Source organism: Pholis gunnellus, assembly GCF_910591455.1.
Source record: "Pholis gunnellus genome assembly, chromosome: 10".
Classification (NCBI taxonomy): Eukaryota; Metazoa; Chordata; class Actinopteri; order Perciformes; family Pholidae; genus Pholis; species Pholis gunnellus.
The window spans coordinates 24,099,559-24,122,855 of NC_136537.1; the positions used below are offsets into that span (position 1 = coordinate 24,099,559).

Genomic DNA, 23,297 nt, shown 5'->3' on the forward strand with positions numbered 1-23,297 from the left:
CCTGTGGTGCTGTTCTAAGCTTTGAAATGGTCAATCGTTGCGGAGGTCAAATCACATGTGTAGAAACGTTTTCAATCATAAATAATTCATGATTCTGAATGTTGTTACTGAATCATTTTAATCTCTATTTGCAAAATGTTGGACATCCAAAATCATCAGGATGTTAAGGCCGATTTATTCTGAGAGAAAAACCTTTTCGGATGCTTTAACTGAAACAAACTGAAAGTCTAGTAATGAGAAATGACTATTTCATAGTTTTTAATCTACACGTTTCACAGTTCACTGATGGAAACATAAACTCTTCTCTGTAATCTAAGAGGAAAATGTTTTATTTTATGACAAAAAATAAATGATCTGGAAGATTTACAATTTAGACTTTCATCACATTCTTCTCCGTAGTGGGAAAAGCTTCCAAAGGAACGTATCAGAGCTAACTGGTCCGAATGCATCACTTTCACAATCAGTTATTAATTTAATAAAAATATCTAGATCTTAATTATCTTAACAATATTGAACACATATAAAAATAAAAAAAAAAAAATAATATTCAATGCATCCATAGATCGTTTCTGGGAGGGATTTTGAACTTTTACTCTATTTAAACTCATAACTTCATGAAATATATCAGACGAACTTAATTCTTCCTCAAATCACAAAAAAAGTGCGTGTGCTTCAAATATGGAAGAGGTCACAGTTTGAACAACAAAATGCTTAAACTTGTTCATCATCATTTCCATTTTCTGTCTGTTGTTTGATGCAGAAAAATCTATTTTTCTGCAGAAAATCCAACAATCCTGAAGCAGCCGCTCACATCACAGCATGTGGAGGGAACAGAATGAAAAAGCAGCTTTTCCAGGAATGTGAGACAAAGCATCTTGAATTAACACTTGAAATGATCGACTTTATATATAATAATATGTATAATTTTGATGAATTACTTGTTTCGACTTGCTCTATATTGAGAAACAGACTCCATGTCTGCATGATCTTTCATTGATTCTCTGTCACACTGAGCACTTTAGACTCTTTAGAAACAAGTTGTTGCTCTGAGACAACTGAAAAAACAAGCTGTAGATCTCCTCCAAGAGCACCGAGGTGAAGAGCACCATCTGAACCGGAAAATGACTTGATATTGCAAGGGATTATGGGTAGAAGGGGAATGATTTGGACATCTGATAGCTAACCATGCTTGGGAAAGTTGAATGTAACACCACGATGAACTGAGGACTAATTACTTCCTGGGATCATGAGTTATCTACTTTTCACTCATTCCCTATCAACTGGTGTTTATTTCTATACATCTGTTTTGACCTCCCCGCTTCTAATACAGCAGCCACAAGCTTGTCGGGATGTCGGGTTGCCAGATCTTGAAGTGTCCTTGAGTAAAACGCTGGAATCCCAGAGAGCTTTAAAATGATTCTGCATCCCAAATTATTATTTGGAGTATCAAACACCCCACTAGTGCGCTTCAAAAGCAGTCTGTTAAAAAGTGGACGTGGTCATCATGACGTCACCCATCGGTTTGTGGACTGTCGTTTTGAATCCTTGAGTTCGGCCATTTCCCCGTCACCATCTTGGAACGCGGTGAACAGAAGTGACCATATTTGTAAAGCGGAGGAGCGACGTAGAGACGCCGTATACGTCTCTGGTAGAGACCTGTCAATCACTGTGTAGTTATGGTCTGTTTGACTCTAAATGGACCATCATTTACTAAATGAACATCATGCTGTATTGAAGAAGACTTGAAACTAGAGATTGAGACCATAAACTCATGTTTACAATGTTCACTGAGGTAATAAATCAAGAGAGAAGTAGAGTCATTTTCTCATAGACTTCTATACAACCAGAGGAGTCGCCCCCTGGTGGACACTAGAAAGAATGCAATGTTTTAAGACACCGGCTTCACTCAGCAGAACCGAAGGGTGGCGCCTGATTACCGCCCATATTTATGCTTGTTGTTAGGCTGGGACCTCTAGTGGCCTCACCAATCATGACGGAAGCAAAGGAGGAAGTCGAGAGACGTTGTATAAAGAGCGACAAAGTACACATAAGGGGGAAGGCCAGGGTGGATAGATGGGCCAAAGAAAAACAGGACTTTCACTAAGGAGGTCGTCGTTCGTGTCCGAAAAGTCAAAATGGTGAGTAATGTTACGTTCGTAACAACATTAGTACGTATTAACGTCACGTTGGCTACTTACGTACGTGACAGAGGTACTTAGTTCATCCCAGACTATGATCTTTTCCTAAACCTAACCAAGTCCCATCCAGTCGTTTAGTGTGAGGACATGTTGAAGCATTCTGACGGACAGCAGAGAACTAAATGATGTTGGAGAGATGGTTCGAGACATTTATGTTGAAACTTTCAGTCCATCGTAGACGAATATGGTGAACGAAACTAAAAACGGCTCACGGCAGTTGAAGACTACAGGAGGCGAGTGATTCTCTAAAGACAGATTTTGGATGAATATCTCTCAAAAACTGATGGATATTCATGTGTTGATCAAGGATCACTCTGTTCAACGCTGGTACCGTACATCGACTGGCATTGGTGACATCTATGTTGAATATTGTGCAGGACCTCTTAAAAATAACAAAAATAAATATATTCATAAAAAAATATAGATTTCTAGAGACTTCTATAGCACTAATATGTCATTAAGTCTGACTCTGTAGTCTTATAAACCACGTCTTCTGGCTAAAAATGTGGAGGTTCACCGTCAGAAATGGGAAATGTTTTCACACGATGGTGAAGAAGTGAAGTGAAGTGAAGTGAACATCTCATCTGATGGTCTGACCGTCCTCTCCCTCGCTCCTGGCTGCTCGATGTGCGATGCTCATATTTATGTATCTGGAGTAACATGAGAGCTGGTGTCGTATTTGAAGTCTCAGATTGGATATTTCCTCTGAACTGTGACTCGCTAAACTGGGTCAACGGGCTCGTCTCTGCAGGGATTTGTAATTACGTCGTCCGCCCAGTGTTTCCAGTCAAGAGCTTTTTAGGTTGCTCTCCGTGCCAGCGAATCAGTCTGATTAACTGATTTCAGAGGGCTGTGTTTGCTCTCTTTGGAGGGTTCACCTCTGTTTCTGTGCCTGCTTTGGCTCTGCGAGACACGATGTTCACTGTTTGTCTTTATTTAATCGCTGTCCTCTGTGCGATAACTGTGAAGTAAAAAAAAAGAGAAAGACAAACAGCTTTGCTTTAAAGCCGCGTTTGGCATCGTTTAAGAAACCTGCAAGAGTGAGCCAGATTTTGAATCTGTCCAACTCAAAAAAACCCGAGCCCAGAGTGGCCGACTCTTTTCCGATGAAAGTAGCAAGCAGCGCTCCAAAAGTCACTAATTCAAGCGAGAAAGTCGCCGACTCCGACAGCTCGGCCCTCCAGGCCTCCCTCCAACACACTTCATTCAGACAGAATGAAATGATTGGACTGACTTGATGCGGTTTTGCGACAGCGACAATTACCAGATTTATTTTGTCTATTAGTTGCAAAAGAGAATTTCAACAAATACAATAAAAAGGGTTTCTAAAAAATACATTACCTTCCCTAGATTTATGCTCAATAATAAGGTCTGCTGTTTTAAAATGAAGAGGAATCTGAACCTATAAAAGGACAATTTGTTGTTTCTCAAGTTTAAATTCAAATTCACAGAATTTGGAGATGTTTGGTTGTCACTGAAAAGCAAACATTTCTGCATATTTGTGCGTATGATCCGTAGAAAGTTGTGTTGCAACGTTTTGTTGGGTTTTAATCAACCACATTAGTTCAAACTTGGAACTTTTAAGCTGTATTGATTCCACAATAAGCGGACGCACAGCCCTGACATATGTCGTAAGTTCGTACAGTTTGGTATTTATCAGAAGTGTATTTACACATCCAGCAGACACAAAGCAACGGTATCATGAATCTTAACTCGTGTTTGTCTCCCTGATGATTTTACAACGCTAAGTCCAATATTCAGCCTCCTTTTAGATCTGCGTTGGTCTTCACCAGCTCCTGAGAGCAGATCTCTGGCTCTAGATGTCTTACTGCTGTTTGGTGCCAGGCAGGAAGCTCAGCGTGGGCTTATTAGAGCTTGATCACTAAAATACAGACGAAATGCAACTGAGATTAAAAAATACATTTAAAAAAAAGGACATGGATGCCTCAAGGGTAAAGCTAAAGAGTTGGCTTTAGTGTTCTCCATCCCATGAATCAGGACAAATGGAAACATTTCTGGTACATTCTTTGAAGTGGCCTCGTAGGCCACAAGGGGCGTGTCCAGAGGGAAGTGGGGCATGATGGGAAAAGTGCGTTTCATACACGCAAACATCACACATGAGGATATTCTCACACACACACACACACACACACACACACACATGGAAACGCACACAAAAACCCTGCAAATGTGATCACGCACGCTCATCAGCGCTGCGCTCCAACATCATCGCAGCGTTGAATCATTCATGAGCAGCTTTTACGAGTTGTGATCCTCTAACTTTTCCTTCCTCGTGGGGCGAGCAGCCTCGGTATTAATGCACTTTTGACAGTTTAACCAGCCTTGCAAACACAGTTTCTTATTCAGCTTAGCGAGGATTTATTAAAGCTGGAAAAACTTCAACCTGGGAGACATACAGGTTCTTCAGCTCTGTGTCGAGACTAAAAAAATACGTGATGGTCAGCAAAATGAATATTCCTCTAAACTCTGCCTCTTTTCATGAATATCACGTGTTTGAAAAGTTCATTTTTGCAAACGTAGTAAGCTCGTTCTACAAGGAACAACCTTCTCACATCTATCATCAATCTTTCTGACTTTGCACCGGAAAACAACAGAGAGCATCGTATAATAATCACAAATAGGTCCTCTGTACGTAATATCAAATAGCTTTGGCAACATAATTCCCCTCCACGACTCCCAGTCGGTCATTAATTACATCTCGCACTGTGAAATTCTGCTACAACATTCCAGCCAAGCTGCCGGTTCTCCACGAGACAAGCAGAGCTTCACACAGAGCGCTACCAGCGGGCCTGCTGGAGGGATCGCAGTCACATTCTGGATCTGATTCAGTTCGACTGGGACAGAAACGACATCAGAAAGACAGAGAACTGGTTTAGTTCCAGTCCACTAGGTCCTCCCCTCCCACCATTAAAGACCACAGGATGAGTTTCGACTGAACTTTAAAACCAGATGCACACTTTGTAAAAGTCACATTCCTCGCCTGGATCCCCTCGGTTTTTTTTTAGGAGATCTGCTGGATTTGTAGCATCTGATTTCAGCCGCGAGGGCTGCGGTGTGTTCTCCGTCGTCTCTGCGGCGGCGGCGGTGTGAGAGCCGAGGACGTCGGAGATGTGACTGAGGAGTCGTCGTTGGTCACAAGCAGGACTCGTGGGACTCTTTGACGGTGTGCAGAGACTTCTTCTTCTGCTCCGTGTGGTTCCCGTTCTGAAGGACAGAATACCTGAGAGAAAACAGAGGACAAGTTGCAGCCATAAGGACACATTCAAAAAAGACAATTTATATGAATACTGACAGCGGTCAGACTGCTTTCTCAAAGTGCTGTGGTTGCAGGTATTTTATCAACACTGCAGACAATTCTCTTGTTTTTTTCTACCGTATTAAACACAGAGATCTCATGTTTCAAACAAATAGTCTTGACTTAGGCCACAGAAATCAAAGTAATACAACAAAAACACGGGAAAACCAAAACCAAAAATTTCACACGACAAAGTCAAACTGCAGTGGAAGAAAATGTAAAATAGATTTTCGTCCCCCTGTCCGCCACCAGGCTCTCATATCTAACGATGAAGCCATTAATCTCTGTCCGTCTGTCCGTCTGTGCGTCCTTCGCATTTCTCAAGAACTGCTCATCCGATCCTCTTCACACTTGGTGGGTGTATTGCTGAGGACCCAAGGACGTGCAGTGTAGAATTTGGGTCAACTTTGACATGCAACACGTGCATGCACACGTTGCTTTTATAGGCTGCTCCACTGTGCACCGTGAACAGGATAAGCAGCGTAGCAAATGAAAAAGAGATGGAGCATATTTTAAATTGGAAAGAAATGTGATGTCAGTGTGTTACACTAATTTATGAGATAAGCAAATCCAAATGCACAAATATTGACATATGGTCACTGCCCAATAAAAACTAACAATCTCCAAAGTTGTTGACTTTCTATTTATTAAAGATAATTAATTAATTAATTAATTACCTGTTGGATTATCTAATAAATTAATTCTCACAAAGTTCTAGTATGACAACAGACGCATATGACACAGAGATATATGTCTAACATGTTATTGGTTCAGGCAAACAGTCTTGCACAAACGCATTTAAATTGGACGTCAGTGCACGACGACAGCCAACGAGGCCTCGAGCACGTTGTCAAAGTCAACAGAAAGTCATTCGGCAGCCGTAATGGGTCTCATTTGTAAACAGTAACAGAGACTTCACCGCATTGAATGAGAAGAATGGATGTCTGTGGTACACATGCAAGTATCCACGTATGCATGTGTGTGTGTGTGGGGGGGGGGGGATATGTACAGTGAATGATTAGCTACATTCTGTGCTGACATATCTGTGTTTATGAACACATGCATGTGTGTGTGTGTGTGTGTGCCTCACCGCGGGCTAAAACCATTACAAGCTGTTTACACAAACACCCTGACCGAAGACACTTCCTGCTGCCAAACTGGCCGTGAAATTTACCTTCCAGACCGCCTCGAACATTTCGGGGTTTTCAGAAGTAAACGGGCTGCAGATCCTCGCCGGAGCGGAAACCCAAAATTGCTGCCACATTGCGGCGTTAAACCCTCAGCTGGTCTGTGAGTGTGACGTTGATGCTCGTGCTCTTGGGTGGAAACAAAGATGTTGGAGAGCAGGGGGAAGTCATTGATGACTTCTTCACTGATCTTTTAATGAGTGAAGCCCAGTCGTACATATGTCTTCAGTCAAGTCTCGGTGGAGTACAAGCTAATCAAACGTGTTCCGATGAAGTGCGATGAGTTATGCTCTTTGAAGCTCACTTATGAGCTGTCGGCGGTTTGCTTCACAGCACTGAAGTGATGCTGTGCGATACCGCCATCTGTGACAACACCGCAAATGCTGTTTTTAGGAAAGTGGGAATGTAACAAATCTCAGCAACAACAAAAAGCAGCAACTTTCATGCTGCCATCAGCATCAGCACGTTTCCACAGAACTGAAGGTTTAAATGTTCACTGTCATAATTAGTGCATCACTTTTTATTATGATTTTAGAGTTATGACCAAAAACGTGATTTTGACCTTTGATCACCAAAATCTCCAGGATCCAGGCAGAGGATGCCACATTTTAAGCCCCTGAAAACATAAAGTCTCCGGCCGTTACTGGCGCTCGGCCCGGAGGTTTTTCAGTTCATCCTTAAAATTTGAGGAAATCCCCTCCTGGTGTTTCTGAGGTATAGAGTTCACGAGTTCACGTACAGACGGACGGACAAAACGAAAACAAAATGTCTTCGGTTGTGTTTTTCTTAAAAGATGACATTTTGTCCTGCTGTCACGGTTTATACAAAATGCATCAGCTTGAAATTCAACAATAACAGAGTGCTTTGGATTATAACATTTTTCAAAACGATCACCAGCTTCAGCAGAGGTGGAGGTGGTTTGACACAAATTAACCCCTTACTGTCATCAGTAGATTATCATTTAAATCCTGGTTTTGCTGTGAAATATCAATATTTAACAATAAACTAACCCTGAACTTGAAGTTAGTATGTTAGAGCTGCATCAACATCGAGGAGCATGAGAATAAAAGAAACACAGATCATCAACTCATTTCCTGTGAACTTAATACATTATAATTGTACATTATAATGAACATGAAATGATGAAACTATATGAATAGTTTTTGGGACGTGTAAGCAGCCTGTATCTTCATGTACAGATTAATATAAACGCTGTTACCCAGTTTAAAGCTCTATTTCTCCTCCATAATAAAAACGGAATGAGAAGAGAGAGGATGGAAGCCCAACATGTGACAGAAAACCTTCATTTAAAGCCTCATTAAAAAAGCACAAAACGCAGTGAAGGCTGATGTAATATACAGAAACATTTATAGTAACGTACAGGAAACCTCAAACTGTTAGTGCGCGCTCATTTGGAGCATTTTTTGGGGTCATTTTCATACTTGGATCAAATGAACATGTTTGCAGCGGGACATGTGGCCGCATCCATTCTGTGTTTACTGCTGGTTTTGTTTGTACACAGCTGAGCCAACAGGCCAACTGGCAGCGCCGGAGACAGGATGGAGATCTGTTTAATGAGGCCAGGAGAGAGAGAGAGAGAGAGAGAGAGGGACATACGGCCCGGATCACCAGCAGACTAAACATTTCTGCATATTTTGGGCAGCAGTACGGCAAACATTCATCTTTCTGAAGCGCCCTTTAGCCAGACTTTGAATGCTTTGCATGTCAGACCCTGACGTCTGGAGGAAGAGCGGGAAAGAGAAGAGAAGATTTCTCAATGAAGATCAAGCTGGTTAAGTACGAACATATTGTTTCAAGTAGGGATAGATCACTGGTGAACGTTGATATAATGTAGAAGTATAGGATGAAGAAGCTGAACACACGGGAAGGTGGCGCTAGTCTCGGTGGATTAATGAGGAATCGATTAAAAACGTGTGAGATCAAACGATGTCGGTTCCTGGATACAAACACTTTGAATGTGAGCTGTGTGAGTAGTTCACTCCTAAACCTCACGGCGCTCTGACTGCACCGGATTAACCTGAGAATTAACCTGCAGCTGAAGGAGCTCGGCCTCGCTGTGTGAAGGAGATTTTCATTGTCTAAACAACGTGACACAAGAGCTCTTACACAAGATTTACAAAGCTTCATTCACAGGTTAATACCTTCTGAAATAACAAGGATTACAGTCGTAAATGTAAACAAACATAGCGCCTAGTTACATCTTAGCAGTTATTGTTTACGGTCAATAAAGCAATGGATTTTACAGCCTCATCATAATGTAACGTGTTACCTTAATTCACCGGGATCTGTTCTAACTATACAGTGTTTCTGTTAAAACTACTCGACTCCACGCTCACTGCAGGAGCAGCAGCTGGTTTGGTGACTTGCTGGAGGGAAGTCATTAGTGACGACGGTCCAGCACAACGTTCACTTTGCTGTCACGTTAATGTCTCTGGTTGTACAAGTGGGGCTGCTTCTGGGCAAACACTGGATTTGCAGGATTTCTGCAAGTATACCTTGATTTATCAGGTGTTCAATTCACCGAAAGCCTGTTACATCGGTAACTGAATACCCACATACTGATGTGTACTCCTCGTGAAGCTTTTCCTTCTGGTTTGGACCATTTTCCCTGTAACGGATGGATAAACAACCTGTCAATCAAACTCTTGCAGAAACCAGTCGGGAGAAGAGCGACAAACGTCTTTTCCATCGAGAGAGAAAAAGCCTTCAGTGTCGTTCTTTGCTCCTCTTTCAATGAGGAAATGCATTCCAGTTCTGATATAACGGATGCTACGGCAGCATCTACGCTAACCTCTTCAGGAGCCGCCATTTCTGTTTCAAACAAATGAAACATGATCAGCCTCACATGATCATGAAAGCCAGGGTACTTGGGGTTTATGATACCATTCAATTTATGGAATTTATGCAATATCAATATTTTTGTGATAGAACACTCTCTCTCTCTCTCTCTCTCTCTCTCTCTCTCTCTTGATGCCCACTCTCGGTCACTCACCCTCTCTTCACTCCCTCTCATTACACACTCGGCCTCTCTCTCTCTCTCTCCTCCCTCTCCACTCCGTCTGATGATCCCACTCAGTCTTTCTGTCTGAAGTGCAATAATTGATCATCACAATCAGGAAGTCATTTCGCTCCTCTTCTTTCTGTCTCTTCTTGAGCTCTGTGTCCGGGGTCTATTTCTGTCCAGGTCACCAATCTGCCACAACAAGTGGAAAAAACCGACACCAACCTGACTGAGACGCTCGAGCTTCACCCTCCGCCGTGATGCTGATGAGGAGAGAAGAGGCCGGCACAGGAAGAGGAGGAGGAAGAAGAAGGATGAACACAATAGACCGGAGTTTGAATCGCAAAGAGATTACACAGCACTGAGCGAACAACGACGACATTTTATACAAAAATGATTCAGAGTTTACTCCCCTGAGGAAAGTTTGCTTGTAGCTTAGCAACAACAAAAAAGAAAAACCCATGAATGTGGGCAGAGCAGCATGACTTTCTAAGACTTTCTAAGACTTTCAAAGACTCTAAGACAAACTCCTCTGTCTGACCTTGAAGGAGCGGTTTGTTTGCAACCTGAAGATCCAATCAAAAAGTGCACAGGTAAGCAAAAGCATCCCGAGTCTTCGCTGCTAAACAAATTACTGGAGGTAAGTGTCATCACCTCAATTACAGAGAGAGAGAGAGGAAGGTTTCCTGTTTCAGGGTCGGTTGGGACGAGAGAAGGAGAGACGGCAGAAAGAGGAGAAATAATTTAACACAACAGCCGTTCGGGGAGAGTTCACGTTTGCAATCTTTTGCCCCGTGAGGAAAGTTCAGTCATGTTCAAAGTCAAACTAAATAAAACTCCAAAAAGAAAGAAACGCAGAAGGAATGAGGCCGCGCAGTGACGTGAGCACCACGAACGCTCCATGTCTGGTCAGAGGACCCGAGGTGTGGAGTGTGAAGCGGACAGTGACACGTTTTATCATTTCTTTTTAAAAACTTTGCACAAAGGTTATTGAAGCAGGATTGTGACCCAAAGCGATAGCGGCACCAAAAACCCCACAGCAGCTGAAACAAAGCAGGACGTGAGACCATCTCTACCTCTTTTAACGCCGACACTCATCCGTGAACATGTGGCAGCCGATGAGAGAACTAATGAGAGCAGTTCAAGCATCGTCTTTGGCTGACAGTTGAAGGCTGTGCCCTGCGTGAACATTACTTCATTGTTCAACATTTTTTGTCAACTCTCCCTGGATTAGTATTTTAAAAGAACCTCATCAGGAAACGGAATGTTTCCTCTCGCACGTTATTAAAAAACATAAAACAAAGCAAGGTGATTATTTGCAGCAGCTCAGAGTCGACACAGCTGCTGAGAAGGACGACTCCTCTGAGCCCGACTACTTCAGCTAACCGGCACATAAAAACACCAAAGTCTTCGCCACCAGCTTCCCCTCGTTAGGATGTGACGACAGCCGGCCCCCCCCCCCCCCCGCTGAGCTGCGTGGGATTAGATGGCAGAGCAGAGCAGAGCTTTTTACAAAGCGTCCCTCACTGCAAACAAAAAACGTCCTTCCCTTTTCTGTCTCAGCGATAGCATCTGCAATTTCAAGCTTAGTTTCAGAGAGAGGGACGGGGGGGGGGGGTGGGAGGGAGTCCGTCGTAACCCCCAGCGAGGCCTCTCCGGGTTCAAACCAGGCCACCGAACCAGAGCGCAGAGGTACCAAGATGCATGCTTTGATCGCCTGTTATCGTATGTATTTTCCTTCCTTTTCTTCCTCCTTGATAAGAGGTTTTAAACCCGTGAGGCCCAATCAGACTCAAGTCCTCCACCGAGCAATTCTGAGAGCAGCAAGGGCGACGGACCCGTGAGAAAACGGCTTCATCTGGAATAGACATTGCACTGATAACAGGGGACGCCACACAGTCAACGTGATTGGCTCAAAGTAAAGACGTGTTGTTATATATGAGGACGTGGCGGCACTTTATTCTGTCGTACACATAAACATGTCCCGCTTCCTTTCTCTTCAGCCGCCTACTGTGTTTTCTCTCCACCAGTGGTCTCTAAAAGAACACCGGCCATCTTTATTTTGAGTATCAAACACTCCGTGTAGGATGGAAAGTGTGTTCTGTGCTCCTTTGTTGTGGATAGCGGCTACGCTTGGATTCACAGAAGTTAACAATAGAAGAAAGACCAGCAAAAGAATGTTGATTCGTACATTCGGTGTGTTACAAATATCACGGTGATGTTGTGACTCTGACTCATTTCTGAATGCTCTGTACTCCACGTTCCTTCATTTCAACCGCTTCTCTGAACAAAGTTCTCCTTCAACGAATACAAAATGAGACCGTGAACATGTTTGACACGTTCATAAGAAAGAGACAGTGAGTCCCATCGCTTCATGTGAAATCTCTTCATCCACAGCCAGATGAAATAACACAAAACGAGAATTATTCACAAATATCTTTTGTATAAATACGTAGCTGCATACACAGCTTCTGTGTCATCTTATTCAATCCGTTTACCATGTTTAGAGTGAAAGATTTTCAGTCCTCAAACATTCCTTGAAACACTTGAATTCGTTGTGCCGACACCAACAGGTTCTCCTCCTGCACCGCTAACGTTCCAGCTGTCTTTGTGCCTCCGTCATGATGCGGATCACGCTAAGGTGGTGTGATGAGGAGGTGGACTCGATGCTCCAACACAGTCTAACACTTGCTGGTGTTTACATCCAAGAATACGCTACAGGAATACGGTTCTCCTTTGATTTTGCATAATTACAATAAATGATGCTTGGATATTCTCTGCTGTAATAAGATATGTCTTTCATAATTGCACCTGCTCCCCTCGACGTTTGCCTCTGTGCGGCGGGTCAGGTAGCCTAAAGAGCGTTATATTCTGCTGTTGTTGCTGAGAGTTTCCTCTCAGACGGCTGGAGGCGCTCTGAGCTGACAGCACTGAGGCTAAGAGCACGGAACCTCCCGCTCCGTCCGTCTCAGAGCATTAAAAACAGGCTTTAGCTGGGACACGAGCACTGAGGCATGAGGGCGAAGTACGCAGGCAGGCGGGCCTGTAGGGGAAGTCAACAAAAACACACATGATTGCATGTGTGCGTGTGTGTGTGTACGTGCATGTGGGCACACACACACACACACAAAAGAACATGCGTATCGGAGCTGAAAGGAGCAACATTCTTCCTCAAGAAGAAATACGTGTAGAGTAGCCTGAGCCTCCAGGTAAATAGGGCCAGTGTGTGTGTGTGTGTGTGTGTGTGTGTGTGTGTGTGTGTGTGTGTGTGTGTGTGTGTGTGTGTGTGTGTGTGTGTGTTGAGTAAGAGATCCCTGTGCTGCTGGCTCTTAGTGGATCAGAGGTTTGATTATTTCTGGATGACTGACGCCTGCGACACACCATTCCTCGACAAATTGCTTACATGACTGGAATAATGAGATATCACTACCGTGTGTGTGTGTGTGTGTCTGCAAGTGTTTGTGTCACGTAAGTTGTGTATTTTAAGACCTCGACTACGTTTGTGTGCAAGAATTCCGTCTGCGTGATGCTCTGAAGGCAGAGAGTCCATTATGCTTCTCAGATAAATCCACAGATGTTCACAGATGTTTTTATTGATATTTCTCTGAACATCAGACACGAGTATTGACTCATTCTTTCTTTAGCAGCAGAGTGTGGTGGTTTAATGCCTTGCTCACAGGCCAGATATGCCAGATAAATTATAAGGCATCTCACAAAAACTACAGTAACGAATACATCCTGTCTACTCGTATAAACACTGCAAAGCTATCGTACTAATACTTGTATTTATCTTCTAACTCCTGAACAACAGTGTACGTGTTTGATGGTTCTTTCAATGCGTATCATTTAAAAATATATCGTATTTAAATACATAAAACAAGCAAACAAAACCAATTTATTGTTTTTGCAACACACTTGTAGGTCTGCAGCAGCAACGAGCCGGTGCTGTGTGACGGTGATAACTTATCGTTCTGCGTGTTTCAACAATTGTTTCTGTAAGTTTTGACCCTGAAGTGATGAAGAAACTCTAAAAGTGGAACTAAAACTAAATAAATGATAATCTCAAATGTCCAAACACTAGAAATGAACTGAGACTGAACTGAAATGTACATTTAAACAAAAAGATTTGTTAAAACCTCACAGTTCATGGCTGTGGATATTATTAGCAAAATACCAAACGTGATGACTCGGAGGAGAACTCCAGTGTGTTTCCCAAACAGTACGCGTCTAACACATGATAACCCCCCCTACAATGGAAATGTCCCTTTTTGGAAAGAATCCTTTGTATTTTCACATCGCTGCTTTTGATATTCATTACTTCTTGTTGGCTAACCGGTTGGTTTTGGTTGTCTGGGCAAATGAGATCCTCCGACACGGACTAAAGATGTTTTTCCTCCATTTTCTGGTGGGAGAGAACATTCACATCGACTCTAATAGCTACGACGCCCACGAGGAGATTGCACAGAAGATTGCACACAGACTGCAAGCGGCCGGCCGGAGTCATCGGCATGAAGAACCAACCGGCTCAAACCAGCTGAGAAGCAGTGCACGCTCACGTGCACTAACATGCACTAAAAACACGCTCAGCCGGCCCGGCTACGTAAACAAAGCAAGGAGAAGCAGTGATGCTCTACGTACCCCTCTAGCCTCAGTAACGTGTCGGCGTATCAACACGTGCATAACGTCATTTTAAAAATAAACGTTAAAATAAACGTCCCTCTTCACAGCTGTAGGTCAGGAACGCTTCTCGGTTGATGCTCGTATGACTATAGTGACGGACGCTCTCTGTACTCCTCTGACTGTCTAATAGTGAAGCTGAGGGGTTTGTACTTCGGTTGAAAGTTCAGTGCGTCACATGCAGACCCTGAAGGGTGCTTTGGTGCGTCGCGTTTGCAGTGAGTGTTGTTTTTTCCCATCTATCCAAAGATCAGCCACCACAAGCTCGGTAATAAGAGTTTGATTTCATTTCAAACCCATACGTCTTTTTAGTTTCACATTTATTCTGAATATTATCTCCCCGAGATCTTCCTCATTGCCAGTGTTTTGGTACATTTTGTAAAATGCAAAAAGAACAAGTTGAATGAAATCCTAAAGAGGTAGAAATGAAACACCAAAGTATAGTTTACGTTTTGAACAACCTCGTGATTTCAAGTGTTGACTGTAAAATAAATGTGACAATAATGTAAAGTTGGGAGCGAGGATGATATGAATAGAAACGTTCACTGCACAGACCAGCCACGAGTAATATCCTCGTTTCAGGCTATATATAAAAACAGAGATGTTTCATAAATGTTGTGACAGGTTTGCTATGAAATGCGCCTGTAATGGACTTTAAAACCTATTTTTTCAACCATAAAGTCAGATATGTAGTTTGACTGTAAACACATGTTTGCCGTGGTCCTCTGGGCTTTAAAACGGACGCTTGCTGGGTTTTTTTCACGAGGAGCCATCAGTTCTTCTGTCAAAGCTCAGACACAAGAAGAGACCGTTTGAATAATTCACAGGCGCCGGCTGGCAGCGCTCTGCTCTGCTCTGGTGACTTGTTTGCCAGGAGAGAAGCCCTAATGAGTGGACAGACAGTCAGAAAAACACATTTATAGTCTGCTCCACGTGTAGAATACGCCCACCAAAAACCAGCCACACACACACACACACACACACACACACACACACACACATGATCTCATACAAATGTAACACACCAAAATCAAAAGATGAATAAAATACAGCCGGCACATTTACACTAAATAGGGCAACAGCCTGAATAAAGCTTAATCCTTTGTAATCATTGTAAGATCTCAGAGCAAAGGGTCAACTGTGTCAAATCAAACACGATATGAATATATTGATGAACTGTGCCGAGGTCTAATCATCGAACACACACTGAGAGAGTTCTCTGTTGGGAGATGAGAGCTGAGTTTAAAGTTTGTGTTCATGTTTGTAAAATAAACATTCATGATGACAGAAAGCAGAGACATCTGTCTCTACTCGGACGTCCGCTGTCACTCTGCATCACGCGGCGCCGTCCCCGCTGTGTGGACGACACCGGCAGCTGACTGGCAGCGTTCCATCTGACCCCTGACCTGTCGGTGGCGTCGGTCCGTCTGTTTGCAGAGAACGACGCGCTCACGGCCACGAGCCACACTAGCCGTCAGGCAATGTGGGATTTATATTAATGAGGCCGACGGGATGATTAGCACTTACAACAATAACAACCACATCATGTACAATATTACTTCTTTCAGCGCCGTGCATTATTACATTTTTAGCATTAATCTATGAGCAATATAATGTTCCACTTCTGTTAAATATCACTGAGAATATCTCTCTCATGCTCATTATTACTTTACATTAGAATCACTTCTTAAACTCTGTATTTATTACTCCTGTTTTTCATCTTTGTTGTTCTATTTTACTTTATCTTAATCTTATTGCTACTGTATGTACTACTGCAATAGTGTCAGGATTATTTATTTTACACTTGATAATTGTTATTCTATTATTTATATATGTTTACATTTTAATTATATTGTGTTTTGTTTTTCTTCTGTTGGAATCTTTAATAAAACTCTGGCACAAGAATTCCCTTCGGGATTAATAAAGTTCTATCTTCTCTTCTCTTATCTAATCTTTTAATATAGATCAGATTTTTCTGAAACAAAGATATGTTTGATAAATACGTCTGATATCAGCCTCGTTTGACTGTTGCAGAACATCAACACCACATAGTTAACGTGGTGAAACGATCGATTAGGTTTTGGCAACAAAACGACTTTACTGATGTTAGAAACTCGTCAGGTTGCAGTTTACAATGATGTCGCTTGCTTCTTCTACTACGTATCTCATAATATATAAGGTATTATGTTTTCTGGCGACTTGGCTGATGCCCTGAAATGTGATTTGGATAACACAACAACAGTTTATATATATTACATATACATATATTGTGCTGTTTTACTGTTGTAGGTATTCATCATAGATTACCTCTCTGATACACATTTATCCTGCAGCACTTTTACAAAACAACCTCAATCTAAGGTCTGCAGACGAGCACTCCGGGTTTTTTGGTTTGAGTCACACCATCATAATCAGTCAGTTGTCATGGAGATGATCACCAAATGAACAGAAACAAGCGGGTACGTCTCCTTGACAACTGCTGAGGACCAGTGTCCCCCTGAGCCGAGACTGTGTCGTCAAACAAAGTCTCTGAGGTGCTCATGACTTCGTGTTTTGAGTATATTTCTCTTTTTGTACCCGTGCTGCATATTATAGTTCAATCAATCAAGGAAGCAATCAAAGAATATGTGCAAAGGAAATCTAAAAGATACCCGGGAGACACGATCACGCCTACAACACACAGCATTGCAGCCGTCTTTGGAGTCTCACATGTTGTACTTCCTGCATGAACGCGACAAGAACAGAATCCGAAACTTTACTTCAGATCTATTTCACCACAAATCTCCCCAATTAATCCATGAGGATGACGGCTATGTGACCAGTTGACAACCTCCGGATCTTTCCCGACTGAAGCCGATGCTTCATGTGTTAAAGCTGCATTCTCTCTAATGACCACCAGGGGGCGACTCCTCTGGTTGTATAGAAGTCTATGAGAAAATGACTCTACTTCTCTCTTGATTTATTACCTCAGTAAACATTGTAAACATGAGTTTATGGTCTCAATCTCTAGTTTCAAGTCTTCTTCAATACAGCATGATGTTCATTTAGTAAATGATGGTCCATTTAGAGTCAAACAGACCATAAAGCAGGGGATGCTTTAGGGCGGGGCTACACAGTGATTGACAGGTCGCTACCACGGCGTTGGCCGGTCTAGGAGTTAATTGTAACATTGTTGTAAATTGTAACAATTCACCGACTCGCTCTTGTCACATATGGTTCCAAAAAACCAAGACAGCGCTTTAAAACAGCAGTCTACAAACTAATGTCTGATTTTAAGGCGACTACGTCCGAGTCTTAAATACAGTCTATGTATGCAGCCTTCACATTTCAACCAAATCTATTTGAAACGTAATGATATGAATGTATTACTTTGTTCCTGACCAAAGAGGGAGGAGGGCGGGGTGGATGGTTTACACGTAGGTCAACACCGACTTATTATGTCGTTGAGGCATATCAAGACTTGCTGGACCATAGTCGTCACTGGATTTTAGACAAATACCCTCACAATCCACGTCCCTCTGTTTTCCTCCCTGCGTGTTTCATCCACCCCATAGCTCTCTGCGGGAGACGCTGTGACAGCGCGGCGTCCCGAGAGACGAAGGGGGAAACATCTTCACATGATGCTCAGACAGAAGACAAACAGATTATCTCGCTCTTCTTTTCACTTCTCACATCATGCAGCTCGGCAGCAGTCGGGGAACTTGTATCTCGGTGCCCAATTCCAAATGTCAAGAGTGGTGCCACCCACACTGGCGGCAGCGGTAGCCATGGCAACATGCACCGCTCAATTTCAGATGAAAAGTTGAGGTTATTTTTAGCTCACCCCCAGTAGTGCCGGCGGGATCAAAAAAGCATGTTTTCTTTCAAACAATCGTCAAAAACTGCACCGTTTATCACAGCCAGAAGCTGTAAAAACGTCAGATTTTCATCTTTCCAACGGTCCTCGAATGTATCATTTCTGACGAAAAAACAACCGAAGTGAAGCTTAAAATTTGTGATATTTCATCAACAACATTGTATTCCACATGTCTGATTTAAATAAACTGTTTACTTTAACTAGATCCTGTAAAAAACATCCTGAGCTCCTATTCACAACTAGGAAGCCATGATTGAATGGACGGAGACCAACGAGACAAATATTCTGTGAAACTTTGACGGAACTACAGGCTGCTGCTAAAAACTACTGAAAATACCAAAACTAACGTCCTAAATCTCTCTGACGTCAATTAACTTGTGAAATAATTTATTTATACGTGAAAAATCCATAATTTACTTATGATACGTTTTGGAAAACAGATGCATGTTTGGACTTGTAGGCCTGGACCAGCACCTGTGAACCACATATGGATTGTTTATGCTGAACTCATATTGTGTGTGTTTTGCAGATGTGAGCCAGATGCATCCATATTGTTTATTGTTGTCTTTCATCTTGGCAGAGTTGACAGATGTGTGTGTGTGTGTGTGTGTGTGTGTGTGTCTTTGAGAGGAACAAACAGAGAAGGACAGAGACAGTGAAGCTAGCGAGGCAGCAACCCACACCAATTCAATTAGGAAGTGAAAATCCTTCCTGAGCAGTTTAATACTGATGGAGAGCAGCTCTCTACCCGCTGACTACAAATCAAGTTTTCCTGGAGAAGGAGCAACGTGGACACTAAAGGCCGATGAAACAGTCGAACTCTGCCACGAAAGAAAAAGTCCCATTAATCAACTCGGCTGTTACTCGGTGTCACATCCAGTTAATGGGGGTCAACCAAGTCGCTGGCATCTTGCCTACTTCAGCAACGACACTTCCAGTGGTTATTTTTAACCCCAAAAAACCCGACCGAGTAGTTTTGTTGCCTAAAGATAAAGAGTTTCCTGGAAAGATGGTAAATGATGTAAGGAGCGTAAACTGATACGTGGGGGTTGCTTTCGTAGTAACTTTCATAAGATATCACACAAACGGCCATATAAGGATACGTTGCATGTGCACATGTCGAGTATTATTAAGACATTTTCTCTGTTTGCCTTCGCTTGTACTAAAGGCGTCCCCCTCAGTGCGTCACCGAAGGAGCTGAATCCTCAGTAAAATGGCTACAATAATGGATTCTCCCTACAGAGTCTTTACCGCAGCCATCGGCACACATTAAAGTCCCACAGCAACAGAAGTCAGCATGCGTGGCCAGTGGAAAATCACAAACACACCACAATAATGTGAAGAAGAAAGTCTCTAACAGCCCCTCAGGGTTCACTGCACAGCTCAACCCTCAGACGGCTGCGACACACAAAAAACACACTCTGATGTAAATCTACAGTGAAATTATAACAGTGACCTACTGTATCATGGTTTTACTGTATATTGCTATATAATGCCACTGCTATAGTGTTTCCTTTCACAGTGATTTATAACTAATTACTGTTAATTGTACAGTGTCTTGCTGATGAAAGTGCAGCCAGTAAATGACTGTAATTTTACATTAAACACATACTTTCACTAACACGGTGGAGCAAAAACCACACACGCAAACATGCGTACATGTCAAACACACAAATCTATCACGCAAATACAAACTACTGCTACACACACACACACACACACACACACACACTGCTTCAGTCATATGCAAGGATTATTCTTATACAAGAACAATTCTGCAAGTAACTTAAACTGCCTTTGTGTTGCATGATCTAAAAATGAAAATCGATAAAGATTAACCTCTCAATAATTCATCTTTTAAAATATATTTGAACTAAAACCTTTCACCTTTTAAGCTCACATAACATAGTCTGAGTGTAGTTTTGGTCTTTGACATTTAAGCTCTACAGTTGATGATGTCACTGTGTTTGCATTATCCCCGGGCTCGGCACGCTTCCACTGATCTCTGCAGAGTCGACTGAACGGCTCTGGTCACTGCAGGGACAACGGCAGTTTCTTCTCCTTGGGTTCTGATTAATATTTCCAAATTTCTGGCTCAAAGATATGTGAAGCGTGCTCAGAACTTTTCTGTCAACATGAAAAGAAAACGAAGCCCAGAAACGCCTGACTGACACGTGACCCACAACATCCCTCCCACACACCCTCATTCATAAACGGACTGCACACGCAGAATCTCCACACCAAACCGTCCAACATCTCAATTCATCTTTTGTTTTTCCTTCATACTGTATGATGATTTATTCATCCACAACATAAGGCATCAAAAGTTGTCATATCAGACAATAAACCAATAATCTCTGTCTGATCGTCTGATCGTCTGTGTGTCCTTCGCATATCTGGAGAACAGTCTTTCTGATCTACTTCACACTCGGCGGTTGTATTGCTGAGGACCCAACGACGTGCAGTGTCAAATTTGGTGCAATTTGGACACACGACACGTTCAATGTTAATCTACTTTGAATAAACAAACGATAGCAGCAGTGGGGGGGGCGGGGCTTCAGGGGTCTGTGGACCGAGTCAAGTACGTCGTCCGCAGCTTCTCTTCTGCTGCTGGATAAACGAACAGAATTTGAGTATAAATATGAATTAGCAACCAGTAGTATTATTCAATATGATGTGATTGGGGACTAATATATTGTGCTTTGATTATTTACTATCCGGTTTGATCACATCTGGTTTTATTACACAAACGGACACATTTCTCTGCATGTTATCTTATCAAACTCTTCTTCACTTCGCTGTCGACAAAGAGCGACGCGACCGGCCTGTTCCGAACTAACCGCGCCCCCCAAAGGACACTACGCTAGTGATTAAATATGACATCATCTCTGGACCTATAAGGATGTTCGTCCTGACACTGCTGATCAAAGTTCAAGTTGTCCATCTTCAGAAAGAAAAGAGACGAGTAGATCCTACAAGAAGACTTCCTCCACAGTGGCAGCTGGTCAGTCGAGTGCAGACAGCAGTACCATTTAAAGAGCTATGACTACGTTCACACTTATAGCTCTGAAAATGGCGCTGCCGTCCACAACGATCAGAGGAGATGGCGTCTTTGAGTCGACTGTATTACTCGTGATCTCTCTCGTGTCTATCAAAGAACACAACCACGCACACCTCCAGGACAGCCGGTGACCACGGTCGAGCCTCGGTCAGACGGTGTCGTGAGGCTACTCTGTTCTTGTCGGGACAAAACGCAAAGGGAAACCACAAAGGAATGAAAACAACATCAGAGCGGCGGAAAAGTCAGAGACAGGTTTGCAAACATTTAGACATTTATGTTCCGCGTGTCAGCAGAAAGTCTGTGGGATAAAACAAATGGTGCTTCTTCTTAATTCTGACACATACCCAGCATCCCCCTTTCTCAACTCCCTACACTCACACTTCTCTCTAAAACACGGTCTCTTGACGCCAGCGTGTTGTAGAAGGAGGAAGAAGAAGAAGTCGTCCTATAAGCTCAGTGGTAGCAGAGCACGGCTTTTCATATTCAAAGAGGGACGCAAATCATCTTCTCTTGCAAGCAGCATGAAATTGTCGTTGCAAAAAGAGGTTCGCAAACTGCTTCTGCAAAGAGAGAGAGGCCCGTACGTCGTTTCACTTCTCACTGTGTTGGACTGAAGAAGCAGAGCACAGGAACAATGTTACGGATTCAAACTTCCATGTGCTGCTGGAAAAAGACTCAGGAATAACACCTATTAGGTGTAAAAATACCAACGGACGGTATCTTGTATTTGTCCCTGTGTGAAACCTACAAATAAACACACGCACACTTCAGTCAACAGCAGCGGGAGAAATCTATCGTCAGAGCCGTGCGGTGGGAAAAGCCGCTCCGCTCTCTTCAGTTCACTTGTCCTCACGCTGGCTGCGTCTCACGGCGCAAAGCAACGATCGGCAGAGTCAGTCACACACATTATTCATCTTGAGCGCATTCAGCGGCGTTCATGAAAGGAGAGTGCCTTTGAAAGAGACTTTTACATTTAGAGAGGAGAAGTTGATTAAGAGCCTAAATCTCTGCAGGGTTACGAGTTCCACGTAAACAAATAAGACAATTCATTACATTTCTCTTTTAGATGTCAACAATCAGCTCTGAGAGGAGGCAGGAAATAGATGAGCAGCCAGAGACGATGAGATGGCCTGGTCTCTCACACACACACACACACACACACACACACACACACACACACACACACACACACACACACACACCAAAACAATAAGAAGAGAAAAGAAGGAGTATTAAAGTTAATCAAAACAAGAGAGTGACACAGAGAGAGAGAGAGAGAGAGAGAGAGAGAGAGAGAGAGAGAGAGGGAGAGAGAGAGAGAGTAAGAAGGGAAGAAATAAAGGGTGAAAGGAAATGAGAGAGGTAAAAAGGTACCCGGAGGAAAATGGAATAGAAGAAACAGGAGAAAAGGAGGATGGAAACACTTGAACCAAGAGGCAACGTTTGGTCTGAGAAATGAAGCAAATGCCAGTGACGAAGTGACAAAGTGACAAAGTGACAATAATAGTATATAAGAAGTGGACGTAGTCATCACGACGTCAATTTTGTGGACTGACGTTATGAAGCCTCGAGTTCGGCGATTTCGGTAGCAGCAGCGATCTGTCAATCACCGTGTAAATATGGAGACCACACAGGACTCCTTGAAATAATATTAATTTAGTTGTGAAAGACAAATCCTGAGGTTTTTGTTTTTCTCGTGTCTCACAAAAGATCTCATCACAATCACACAAAAGCTTTGAAAAAGCAAACCTTTAAGAAGTCTTTCTCAACACGTGCATCATCGTCTTCTTAGAGAAACCAGATAGAAATCATAGATATAAAAGATCAAGATTGTCTTTTGTTCTTTTACTATTAGCATTAATATCATCAAGGCCTCATTTCCCTTTATTCATGCATGTGAAACATTTCTCGATGAGCGACCTGCTGCAGCTGAAACATCTGACCTCTGTGTGTGTGTGTGTGTGTGTGTGTGTGTGTGTG

At 42.7% G+C, this 23,297-nt stretch overlaps 1 protein-coding gene across 1 annotated transcript in view; it reads right to left on the minus strand.

Annotated features, from left to right (window-relative positions):
- Positions 1–4,489: 4,489 nt before the first annotated feature.
- Positions 4,490–23,297, minus strand: part of htr4 (5-hydroxytryptamine receptor 4) — a 140,090-nt gene continuing 121,282 nt past the window's right edge. Inside the window, exon 7 of the mRNA XM_079167025.1 lies at positions 4,490–5,439. Within this exon, the coding sequence (XP_079023151.1) occupies positions 5,352–5,439 (88 nt within the window). The 3' untranslated portion in view covers positions 4,490–5,351. The remainder of the gene's footprint in view (positions 5,440–23,297) is intronic.